The sequence below is a fragment of the Fistularia commersonii genome, chromosome 9, assembly GCF_037954325.1.
Source record: "Fistularia commersonii isolate RoL2024-O1a breed Wild chromosome 9, RoL_Fcom_v1.0, whole genome shotgun sequence".
NCBI lineage: Eukaryota > Metazoa > Chordata > Actinopteri > Syngnathiformes > Fistulariidae > Fistularia > Fistularia commersonii.
This window is the reverse complement of record NC_141292.1, coordinates 15,374,937-15,388,025: the sequence shown is the minus strand read 5'-3', so window position 1 is coordinate 15,388,025 and position 13,089 is coordinate 15,374,937. Positions and strand designations below refer to the sequence as shown.

Sequence of the window (13,089 nt, the reverse complement as noted above, 5' to 3'; positions counted from 1 at the left end):
AAGTACAGGAGGAGAAAGGGGGAAGCGCCGGAGGGGGAAGATAATGTGGAGGGAGAGACGGGGGGAGCGAAGGACGGAAAACACTGGATAGAGAAAAGAGACGGGGGAAGCAGAAAAGGGGAAGAAGAGGAGAAGGTAGAAGATATTGTAGAGAAACAAAAGGGGGAAGCAGAGGAGGGAGGAGAGAAGTAGTGAGGGATCGGAGGAAGAGAAGGTCCAGGAGCGAGGAGAAGCAGAAGAAGTAGTGAGGGATGAAGGAGGCCGTTATTCATAAATGATGAAGTAACGAATTGATTCGGGGAAGCACAGCTGTTTGAGTGACCATAGCCACACACACACACACACACACACACACACACACACACACACACCACGACGGGGCGTCCAGTCAGCACAGGTGTCGGATTCGCGGCGCTCCGATATCACCGCGGCCGCAGAAACAGACACCTGGTAAATAAAAGATGAGCTCTGATTGGCCGGGGAGGATCAGCTGACCGGAAGGGGGAGGAAAAACAAAACAAAGCACTTTTTCAAACGTAAACAAGGCCAAGATTGGATGTTCGCGGGGAATAAAAGCAGAGAAAACATGCCGAAAACTTTTCTTTGCTACTGCACTTCATCACTCCTGTTACTGTGCAAATCAAACCCTACAATATCAGTTATATATAAAGTACAAAACTATCCATCCAATATGTCATATTGGCAAGAAAGAAGGGGCACAGGTCAGTGCCTTTGCAGCCAGTCCAAAATGAAGAGGGTTGCGTCAGGAAGGCACCCTGGCTTCAAGCTTGGGCCAAAACCAAGTGTGAGAATCAAAGCTAGGCATCTGGTACCGGCTCGGTCGAGCGCCATTGGTGGTGAGAAGCTACAGGTGACAAGTGGAAATTGGGCTACTCTGGGTCAAAGAGAGGGGAGGAAGGTATTATTTGGAAGCAGGGAGAGAAGACGAAAGGCAAGGGTCCGGGACTGGGAGGAGGGACTTTGAATATCAGGACTATGACAGGAAAAGGTAGAGATTTGGTGGACATGATGCAGAGAAGGAAGTTGGATACACTGTGTGTCCAGGAGACCGGGTGGAAGGGTAGTAAGGCTAGAAGCTTAGGAGCAGGTCTTACGCTGGACTATCAGGGTTCCTCAAGGCTCTGGATGCTGTAAGGCTGTCCTGGCTGACACGCTTCTGCCGCATTGCGTGGACGTCTGGGACAGTGTCCCTGGACTTGCAGACCGGGGTGGCGATCCCCCTTTTGGGAGGGCGTTCTCCAACTACAGGGGTAGTAAGGTCTGTTCAGCAGTGCTGAAGAAGGGTGGTTGAACCTGGGTGTGGTTTTCATCCTGGCCGTGGAACAGTGGACCGGCTCTACACCCTCGGCGGTGTCCTGGAGGGGGCACGGGAGTTTGTCCGACCGGTCACCATGTGTTTTGTGGACCAGGAGAAGGCATTGGACTGTGTCCCGGGGGCAATCCTGAGGGGGTGCTCCGGGAGTATGGGGGTACCGAACCCCGTCGTACGGGTTGTTCGGTCCCTGTATGATCGTGCCGAAGCTCGGCCCGCATTGCCGCTTTTAAGTCGGACCCGTTTCCTGTGACACGTTTCCTTGGACTCCACCGGGGTCGCCCTTCGTCATCCGTTCTGTTCATAACTTTTATGGACAGAATGTCTAGGCGCATCCAAGGTGTCGAGGGGATCCGGTTCGGTGGCCGCAGGATGGAGTCTCTGCTTTCTGCAGATGATGTGGTTCTGTCGGCTTCATCAGGCCGTGATCTCCAGCTCTCACTGGAGCGGTTGCAGCCGAGCGCAAAGCGGCCAGGATGAGGACCGGCGCCTCCAAATCCGAGACAATGCGGCTCAACCGGGTCGAGGAAGAAGATCTGACCCGAGTGGAGGAGTTCAAGTATCTCGGGGTCTTGTTCACGAGTGAGGGAAGGATGGAGCAGGAGATCGGCAGGCGGATCGGTGCTTCTGCAGCGATCTGAACCGGTCTGACGTGGTGAAGAAGGAGCTGAGCCAAAAGGCCAAGCTCTCAATTTACCAGCTAGTCTACGTTCCCAACCTCACCTACGGTCACCAGCTGTGGGTAGCGACCGAAAGAACCAGATCGCGGATACGAGCGGCCGAGATGAGTTTCCTCCGCAGGGTGGACGACTCTCCCTCAGAGGTAGGGTGAGAAGTTCAGTCGTCCAGGAGGAGCTCGGAGTAGAGCTGCTGCTCCTCCGCTAAGAGAGGAGTCAGATGAGGAGGCTCGGGCATCTGGTCAGGACGCCTCCTGGACGGGGAGATGTTCCCGGCATGTCCATCTGGGAGGAGACCAGGGAGAAGAGCCAGGACACAATGGAGAGGCTATGACTCCAGGCTGGCCTGGGAACACCTCGTGGTCCCCCAGAAGAGCTGGACCAGGTGGCCCTGGAGAGGGAGGTCTGGGCCTCCCTGCTGCTGACCCCGCGACCTGACAAGCAGGGGAAGATGGATGGATGGATGGATGGATGGATGGATGGATGGATGGATGGATGGATGTTCTGCAGGTGAAAAGAAGGTGTGATGCTCATGTTGTTTGTGGCCAGAGAAGCCAGACTGAGATGGTCGGTCATGTACAGAGGAGGTTGGTGAATATATTGGTAGACGGATGCCGGGCTTGGAGCTGCCAGGCAGGCGGTCTGGAGGAAGACCAAAGAGAAGATTTATGGACGTTCTGAAAGAGTACAGGAGAGAAGAGGGGGAGATGGAGGAGGCTGATTGGCTGTGGAGACCCTGAAGGAAAAGCCCCAAGAAAGAAGCAGAAAAGAAACCTGGTCATTTGATAATAATAATAATTGCAACGTTACACGGACAGACAGTGTTTTCTGTCACCATGTCATGTCAGGTGATAACAAAGTACTGTATTGATGTATTCTATAAATACAGTTTATTCATGTATTCAGTTAATTATTAGGGCTTGTCAAAATGTACGCGTTAATCAAGACCAATCAATGGGATGATTCATTAGTTTACATTTTTTAACACAAAGAATGCATGCATGGCATGGACTGGAGCTCCAACAGTGCAGGAAGGAATGCACACACACACACACACACACACACACACACACACACACACACACACACACACACGCGTGTTCCTGATGTGTGTGAGTCGAGGAGGAAAATATGCTCACAAACACTTTGAAAAAGCGGTATGTGACTGGGGAACGGCGTGCGTTTAGCGCAGCCGTTGCCGTGTACATCTGTGTGTGTGTCTGTGTGTGTGTGTGTGTGTGAGTGTGTGTGTGTGGTTATGACTTCTATCGATTGCTAGAGAGCGGTGCGGCGTCATACACTCCCGACTCCTCTGGAGTTTTATTGAAGTGTGTGAAGAGACGGCGCCTCCCGCCTCCTTCCTTCGATCCACCTGATTAGAAGCTTCTCTGTTTTCTGGATCTTCTTGGTTTTTTCTTTCATTCCAGTGAATCTTGACATGTTTCAAGATGTGACAGCCTGGAATTCCAGGAGCCCACCCCGGTTGGACAAGGCCTAGAACCCAATGTACCTCACCAGGTTAGATGAGATCTGGGACAGCAGGTATCCTGCCACGTTGGACTGGACCAGGGACCACGTGCACATACTCGGTTGAATAAGGCCTGGGATTCAGGGTGCTTACCCAGACCGGACAAGATCTGGGTACCCATCCAGGTTGAATGAAGCCTTGAACTCTGGCGGCCTACCCAGTTTGGACAAGGCCGGGGAGACCACTTTGGACAAGATCCAGGACCCTGGGTACCTACGTAGGTTGGACAAGACCAAGTTTGGACAAGATCCAGATCCCTGGGTACCTACCCAGGTTGAATGAGGCTTGGAACCCCAGGTACCTACCCGGGTTGGACGAGACCTGAGAGACCAGTTTGGACAGCAACCAGGACCCTGGGTACCTACCCAGGTCGAATGAGACTTGGATTCCGAGGTTGGACAAAGCAGGAATCCAGGGTGCCTACCATGATTGGACAAGGCCGGAGAGACCAGTTTGGACAAGATCCAGGACCCTGGGTACCTACCCAGGTTGGAAAAGGCCTGAGAGACCAGTTTGGACAAGATCCAGGACCCTGGGTACCTACCCAGGTTGGACAAGGCCTGAGAGACCAGTTTGGACAAGATCGAGAACCCTGGGCACCTACCCAGGTTGAATGAAGCCTTGAACTCTGGGTGCCTACCCGGGTTGTACATGGAACTGAGAAACCAGTATGGACAAGACCTATAACAAGATGTAACCTATAGCCTGTAACCTATAGCCCTGGGTACCTACGTAGGTTGGACAAGACCAAGTTTGGACAAGATCCAGGACCCTGGGCACCTACCCAGGTTGAACAAGGCCTGAGAGACCAGTTTGGACAGCCACCAGGCTCCTGGCTTCTACCCTGGTTGAATGAAGCCTTGAACTCTGGATGCCTCTGGATTGTACATGGAACTGAGGGACCAGTTTGGACAAGACCTATAACAAGATGTAACCTTTAACCTAGAACCCTGGGTACCTACCCTGGTTGGAAAAAGCAGGAATCCAGGGTGCCTACCCTGATTGGACAAGACCTGAGACCCCCGGCCAATACCTATACCCAGGTATACCAGACCCGGGACCCTGGGTATCGCTCCAGATTGGATAAGACCCGGGAAACCCGGTACCTACCCTGGTATACAAGCCCTGGGATCATGGGTATCGACCCAGGTTGGACGAGAACCAGGATCCCCGAGTCTAACCAGATCGCCTACCCAAGTCACGCAAGAGTCGGGACGCTGGTACCTACCCAGGTTGGACGAGGCTCGGCCCTGGGCAGCTCGGTCCTGCAACTCCTGAGCGATTTCCAGCTGGTGCTGGTGATGCTGACGGGCTCGTTCCAGGTCCTGGGGGTCATAAAGACGACACATGCGTTGCAACATAGAGATGATCCAAAGTCAAACCCAGCAGAACCCACCAGCACCCTGCTGAACCTGCCTAAAATCAAACTAATTTTAAAGTGACCTGAATATGGCAGTTATAAATATGAGCTTAAAACAATCATGATGATTCAAATCAGGATAATTTTCTACTTGAAATCAATTCAAAATCAGGTAGAAACAATCTGAAGGGTTCCCTGAAAATATGTTCATAGATTACTTTTCAAAATAAGTTCAATTATTGTAGAACACAAAATGATCTTCAACATTTGGGGGAAAAATTGATCCAAAAACAAGAAGAACATCTGGAAAATCCTGGGAAAAAAACAACTTAAATGCGGGCAACATATTGAAATAACTGAAAAAATAACCCCAAAATTTCATTGAAAATCTGAAAAAAAAAAAAATATATATATATACAAGTGAAAATTTGAAGCAAACGGACCTGCATGCAGCGTGCGGCGTGGCCCAGCCCGGCGTAGGCCCTCATCTGGATGGCCCGGTCGGGCAGATCTCCGGCCAGCTCCAGAACCCGGCTGTGGAAGGACACGGCCTTCTCAAAGTCCCTCTGCGAGTGGTAGGCGCTGCCCAGGTTGCTGTACGCCCGAGCCTCCTCGCGCCGGTTCTCCAGGGTCTGCGGGGGTCGGGGGTGGATACACAATCACCAGAAACACGGGGCTTCGTGGTTCGAAAAATTCATTCGGTTCGGCTCGCTAGCGCCCCCTAGTGGCCAGCGGGGGAACGACGGGCCTCGAGCGTGAATCACGGGCGACAAAAATACAAAAAAACGGTCCGGGGGGATGAAGAAGAAAATATACAGATACGTGCAGCGTACCGACGTTTTTACAATCGCATCAACGGATGAACAAATAACGACGCCGCGCGCCGTTACCTTGGCGATGTCCAGATGCTGCTCGTGACACTGGACGGCGTTGGCGAAGTCGCCGAGGGCGGTGTACACGGCGCCCATGTTGCCCAGCTGCCGGGCCTCGGACAGCCGGCACTGCCTCTGCTTGGCCAGCAGGACGCACTGCTTGTGGCTGGCCAGCGCGTTGGGGTAGTCGCCGATAGCCGTGTACACGTGGCCGAGGCTGCTCAGGGCATCGGAGGCCGCCTAGAGATGCACAACACACACACACACACACACACACACACACACAACTTAGTTTGCACGTTAACCACGCGGATCAAACATGGCTGCCAATGAGGTCACGGACTTTTTCCCGTGGGGAGCAAGGGACCCCCAGGAGACCCCGTCAACATGATCCTGGTTTCAAATACAACCCGGATATCAACCCATCAATAATCAATATTGAAAAATATTCAAGGTTTAAAGGCTTTTATTGCGATTCCACTCAGAGACGCTGGAACGGAATTAGTTTCCTATCGTCCTCGCAGACAGCCGGTGGCGGCGACGCAAATATGATGTAATACGATGTGTGAGAATAATAGCATTTAAAAAAAGAAAGAAGAATAAAAAATAAAGTAAAATAAAATAAGATAAAACAAAATAAGAACTTTAAGAACAAGACACAGGCAACCATACAAAATGAGCATAGTTGATAAACAATTGAAATAAATGTAAATCCAATGGATCTGTTTTTCAGCCCCGAAAAAATACTGTACTCTTTTAAAATGTTTTCATGGGTTTATTTGTGGCAAAAATACAGAAAGGAATTAAAGATAGTCTTAATTATTTCTATGTTTCCTTCACAAAACGAGCAAGTCTTCTCGTGTGCGAGACCCTCACTAATGCTATCTGCTAATGCTATCGGCTAACGCTATCTCCAGCAAGCTGATTTTCATTCATCCATACTAAGAATAATGTTTCTACTTTTTCTAAGACTTGAGACCTTTGCTATGTTAGCGTAGCCTCCTTTAGCCACATCGGCGTCTTCAGCTCATCTTTGTTCTTCAGGACGGTTCAGATGGTCGACTTCGCCGCGTCGTCGTGTCTGACGAGATCTGTGACACGGACGCTAAAAATACGCTTCTATTTCCTTCTTCAGTTCGACTGTAATTCTTTACGTCTTCTTAACACCGCTACCACCAGCACCTGCAACCTTCTTGGGAGCCATAATGAGGGCTAGCTTACTGACAGAAACAAAAAAGGGATATAACAGTAGAACGACGTTGAATAGCACGCACGACTGCCGCTACGCTACGATCCAGAAAGCCAATGAGTTTGTCGTTGGTGTGTTAGCGCACCGAGGCTTGTTCGCGGCTCCAGATTTGATCGAAATCTGCTCGTAAGTGCATTTGTCTGTAATCGGGAAGGTTCGCAAACCGAGGTTCGACCGACGTTCGCCATTTTAGTGGAGGTGGATCGTTCTGGAAGTGGCTCACGAGGTGAAGAAGTCGGGCCAAAAATGCAGAGGCAGAGGGGAGAGTCCAAAAAAATGTTTTATTACCGGAAACCAAAGTCAAACTGCTTAAAAAATCGCTCAAACTTGCTAAAAACAGGGACCAACTATGCAGCGAGGGTGAAGGCACCGGACAACTCAAATATAACTCGCCGAGTCCGCAGAGAGAGCGGAGAACAAATAGCAGCAAACGGGACAAACACACCCGGCAGCAGCAGAATCTCCTCCGGTCACATGGCGGCGCCGGACGGGCAAACATCCAGCATAGAAGACCACCGGAAACATTATCACGTGAAAGAAGGAAACCATAATCCACAAATCACCGACGACGACACCACAGATAGAAGAACCCAAGAAATGTTCCTCGTTTCCCGACGGCAGCCTTTCACCCCCGAAGAAGCGCACGGATGCCGGTCGACTCCACGCCGACAAGCTACGCCAGTCCTCTCGGGGACGCCAGTCGGCCATTACTTGAAGCACGATAAAGAAGCCGAGCCTTGTCGCTTCGTCCGTCCGGCGCGCTCATTCCACTCGCTCGTCCAGAGCGCTCGCGAGCAACTCCCGACCTGCAGAGTTGAGTCGAGTCTCGCACGTAAAACCGATCGTCCGTGTCGGCGCGCGTTTGCGCGTACGCGCTTGAAGGAGGCTGACTCGCGGCCACCGAGGCAGATAATGTATGAATAAATGAAAGAACATCTGAAAATAAATCACAATCTGGGTATTTCTTAAGAGCCGTCCTCGGGGCGTGGCAAATAAAACGGGTTTGGCATCAACCAAGACAAATTGGACACGGCGGGAGTCAAGAAACGAGCCGTTCGCATCCCTTTTTTAGACGCCGCCGCCGCTTTTAGAACCTGGTATAATGACTCCTCGTTCCTCTTTTTCCCCGCTAATTACCGGCCTCCTTCAGCCACGGACGCCGCGATAATCCCGACGGGACTCTTCGCGCCGCCAGTGCGCGTCAAGAGTTCACAACCTCCCACTTGAAGAGCAAAAATAAAAATGACTGAGCTCTTCCTCCCGGAGGTTTAAAAACCTGCCCACTCGCTCGCTAATTAGCGTTCAGGTTGCCGGTATTGATCTGCACAGAGGAGTCATGGGAAATGTCTGCCGCCCTTTAATCGCCGCGCGTCGAGACGTGGGCGCTATTATTAAACACAACAACAACCACAACAAAAAGCACAAATTGGTATTTCTAATGAGCGGATCTGAATAATGACCCTTTTTTTTCACAGGGAAAAATTTTCCCGCCATTTTGACAACAATTTATAAAAGCAAAAACGTCACCCATTTTTTTTCCCCCCACAAAATAGCTTTATTTATCTTAGCATGTCGTTTGATTTCCAAAATTGATAATTGATAGATTTCAGCCGGAATATTCAAGCAGAATCCCGACATTATCATATCATTATAACACTGTAGATCGTCAGTGTCGTTTCCGCCCCGCACTTTTGTCTTACTATTGAACATTTATCTACATATTTGTATAAATACTGCCTACTTTGCACTTACACTGAATGTACACTTTTTCCTGCCTGTTTTTTACTTTATTTTTTTTTGGATTTTTACCAAACTCATTCCCTTCCCTGTACAAAGCCAACCCGATAAAAAAATTCCATGTATTTCGGGAACAAACAATTCGGATTATGATCGTTATCATCATATTTTTATGAAAATTATTTGTTATTATTCCAAATGACATTTTATTAAATTTCAAATAAGGATTTCAAGTTTTTTTCCGGGCTCTTGAGGTAATAAGTGTCTATGCAGGCGACACACTGCTTTATGAGTTTTTCAGGTATCTTGAACCTGGGATTTAAACCGGTGTGTGTGTGTGTGTGCGACTGTGAGACTGTGAGACTGTGTGTGCATGTGTTTGCGTGTGAGTTGGGGGTAAACGTGCACATATTCCTTTGAATCAGCACCTTAATAAGCGCTAAAATCTGTCACAGAAAACAGCAAAGCAGACCTTTCCTGGATTTTGACACAGCTAATTAACACCAGATCACCCGTGTGTGTGTGTGTGTGTGTGTGTGTGTGTGTGTGTGTATGTGTGTGTGTGTGTGTGTGCGCATGCATGCTTTTATGCATGTCACCAAGATATGTGCGCGCAGACACACACACACACACACACACACACACACACCCCGAACCCCCCAATTCCCAGGAAAGTGATGAACGTAAACACATAAAATCCAGCCAACACATCTCGGGAAGGAGGGAGTGTGTGTGTGTGTGTGTGTGTGTGTGTGTGTGTGTGTGTGTGTGTGTGTGTGTGTGTGTGTGGTTTAATAAATGGCGATGGGCGCCTGTGTGCACAGCCAAGCGGCTGGACGGCCGTTTTGATTTCCCTAAAGGACACAACTTCTCCCGGCGCTTGTGAAGAAACACATTTTTACTGGAAACAAACAAATGCAACAACAGTTGCAGAAATAGAGGGAACAGAATACATGAAACAGTAATTAGAATAAAGATTAGAATAAAATGTATAAATGGTGTTAAATATGATCATCTTGAAGGGTTGATTCTAAAATGGTAACCTGGCAGAACTTTTTATGCAACAAAAATCAATCGATAAAGCTGCCTGGATTGTGCAGAATCATGCTGATTTAGCTGATGGCTATTTGTTGCTAATCTGGCAAGCAGGTGGAGCAGCAACCATGCATCGCTAATATTAGCCTTGTTGACATCCTTGGTGGGTTTTGTGTGGACTGCGTGGGAAACTAAAAGCGGAGAAGGTAAGAAAAATGGGGGGGAAAAATTAGCACGAGTCATAAAAACGGGAGAAAAGTCGTGGGAAACCTGGCGATAGTTTGTGTTCGACAAAGAAAACATTTGTGAACAGAATACACAGTAATAAGAATTACAATAAAAACACTCAAAAATGATGTTAAATAAAATGACGGCAAACTTGAACATAACTTTTTCGTGCGGCAACAATAAATCAAAATGGCGGTTTGGATGGTACGTGGCGATGCTAACGTAGCGGATGGCTATCCAGTAGCACATGGATCATCGACTGTGCTCGGCTAGCGTTAGCCTGGTTGACGTCTTCGGTCGGTTTTGTGTGGAGAACAAAAGCGGGGGAGATTAGAAAAAGGAAAAACACGAAAAAAAGAGACATTTTTAGGGAAATAAAAAGGGGATGAAGGTCGAGGGCAGACCTGATGATCGTCTGTGACCATCAATGAAAAAATAAGGTAAACAGAAGCAGAACACACGTAACAGTAATTAGTATCAGTATTAAATTTAAAAAATATTGATGTAAAATTGCCTGTACACAAAGAAAAAGGGAATGTTTTTTAAATACACTGATCCCTCGCTATAACCCGGTTTACTTTTCACGGTTTCGCTACTTCACGGATTTGCATGGTGCATTGTGTTCTGCATTCTGATTGGCTAAAAAGTCACTCCGCTTCTTCTCTACCTGTGCGTCAATAACGTTGCAGTTTAATATGTACACGTACGTAAAACAGCTTGACAAATTTACATGACGTACGTGCAAATTCTCTCGCAATTTCGAGTTTCTCTAAAACCCATAATGTTGACAAACGCTCTGGAGGGACAAAAGGGCCCAAAAGGCAGCGGAAGATGCTATCTATGGCAGATAAAGTTAAACTTCTGGACATGCTAAGGGAAGCTAAAAGCTATGCGGCTGTAGGTCGGCATTACGGAATGAATGAATCTTCCGTTCGTTCCGTAAAGAAGGAAGAAAAAAACATAAGGACGACAGCAGAGATAAGTGTTAATAAGGATGCAAAAAGGGTTGCAAGTGTCCGCAACAAGACCCTGGTAAGGATGGAGTCTGCATTAGCTCTGTTGATTAATGTTGTAAAAAAAATAAAGGTTTCTACATCACGGATTTTGCCGATCACGGGTTCTTTTTGGAACGTAACCCCCGTGAAAAACAAGGGTTTACTGTAAACCTATAATTTCATTATAAAAAGCAGTTATTCATCATTCATTAATCTGCCCGCCTCATTCAGAGCTGTCACTCTGTCAGCTATAAAATACATATAATATCTAATAAAATAAAACCATGAATGATAATGTGAAAGAGAAAGCTATTTTTATATTTTAAAAAAGTCATTCAGGCATCAGGCAGCCTGGTTGCTGGCCCTTTGACATAATGACAACAACAACAACAACAACAACAACAACAATAATAATAATAATGGTAATAATAATAATAATAATAATTATTATTATTATTATTGCCACCCCCCTGAGTGAAGGATAAGTGGTATAGATAATGAATGAATGAATGAATGAATGAATAAAAGAATAAATGCATCCCAGCTCAAGTATTTACAGATTAAATGTCTGAATTTAAAGTCTTATGTTTAAATTGGTCTAAATGTAATACTGGACCCGCTGATAAATCCACGCTGGCATCGTTTTGATGATTAAACGGAAAAGAAAACGCAGAGAAACAGGAAACGTTACGTCAGAAAACAGGAAGTTAAAGCGGACTTGAAGTCACGTCACTAAGAATCCAAGGCAAAGAGAGAAAAGCAGGTCTTCACACGACATCACGTAACTGTGAAGTCGAGGCACACACACACACACACACACACACACACACACACACACACACACACACACACACACACACTCGTGCGCGCGCACAGGAAAGTAATGAAAAACCATACACAAACAACCCGACAGCTTCACTTTGCGCTCTGAGACCTGAAATGCTCCGAAGCCCAATCTGGAACAGGGATCTAATAAAGTGCAGATTTCACGACTGTCCGGAGTGTTTCCGTGGAAACGGGATGAGCTTATTGGCGGCGCGAGGCCAAGGAAAGCTGCATCCCGAGGTGGCCGGAGAGCCGGGCGCAGGGAAGGAAGGGTGGAAGAAAAAAAAGAAAGGCAGACTTCCAAACAAGCAAAGAAATACGAGCCGACGTCAAGTTTGTTCTTCGGAACTTTAGAAGCGTCTGGGGACTTTCGGGCGTTTCGGACGAGTGTGAGAATACAAACAAGGAGCGGAGACCAGACCCGGGACGTTCCTTCACGACGGGCCACCGCATCTAGTGTGTCCGGTTTGCACAAATTGGCTTCCATTATTTGACGAATCCTTTAAACACTTTTACACCGATAAAAGGGGCGATGGATTCGGGTTCTGGTCTGACGACCCAACTTTTCTGACAGCTAATATCTAGCACTCAAAGCCTCTCAGCCGGTATGTCCTCACATTTCCCCCAAGAATTAGAAATTAGGAGAAGTTAACGGAGAGCCCGTCTGTTTGGAAGTCCTGATTTGTTTGTAAACCATTTGGAGAGTCTCTAGAAACCACCGAGTCAGGATTCTTTAAATGGCATACCTCCCTGTCCTTGAGCTTCATGGCTAGCACCAGCTGGTTCCTGTGATTGGCCAAAGCTTCTCTGTAGCTGCCTTTAGAAAAGAGGGCGGAGCCAAGGTTCCCGTGAGCTCGGCACTCTCCCGATTGGTCGCCTGTGGACGAGGTGAAACAGGTTAGTGGCGGCGGCGGCGGCCGACGAGGCCTCTTCCAAGCTCCGACCCTTCCCCCGACGGTACCTAGCGTCTTGGTGACTTCCAGGTCCTGCTGCATGTAGCCCATGCTCTTCTCTGCGTTGCCGAGCGACCAGTACGCCGAGCTCAGCGCCGAGAAGACGGAGCCCCGCAGCTTCAGGGAGCAGGTGCCGATCTTCAGCGCCGCCTCCAGCACCACGGCGGAGGCGCCGTGGAAGTTGTGCGTCAGCAGCTCCTGGCCGATGACGGACACCACCACGAAGGGGCTCTTGTCCAGCTTCATCTTCTGCAGCTGCTGGTACGTCGGCTCGAGGGAGTCTGAGGAGGAAGAGAG

General features: G+C 48.4%; 1 protein-coding gene across 4 annotated transcripts in view; it reads right to left on the bottom strand.

Moving 5' to 3' along the window:
• ttc28 (tetratricopeptide repeat domain 28) overlaps nucleotides 1-13,089 on the bottom strand; it is a 124,359-nt gene that overhangs the window by 39,932 nt on the left and 71,338 nt on the right. For all 4 annotated transcript variants that reach the window (XM_086152659.1, XM_086152661.1, XM_086152660.1 and 1 more), the window contains exons 4-8: nucleotides 12,801-13,073; nucleotides 12,586-12,716; nucleotides 5,789-6,010; nucleotides 5,342-5,530; nucleotides 4,767-4,863 (exon numbers count right to left, since the gene is read on the bottom strand). In XM_086152659.1, coding sequence (XP_086008785.1) covers nucleotides 4,767-4,863; nucleotides 5,342-5,530; nucleotides 5,789-6,010; nucleotides 12,586-12,716; nucleotides 12,801-13,073 — 912 coding nt within the window. The remainder of the gene's footprint in view (nucleotides 1-4,766; nucleotides 4,864-5,341; nucleotides 5,531-5,788; nucleotides 6,011-12,585; nucleotides 12,717-12,800; nucleotides 13,074-13,089) is intronic.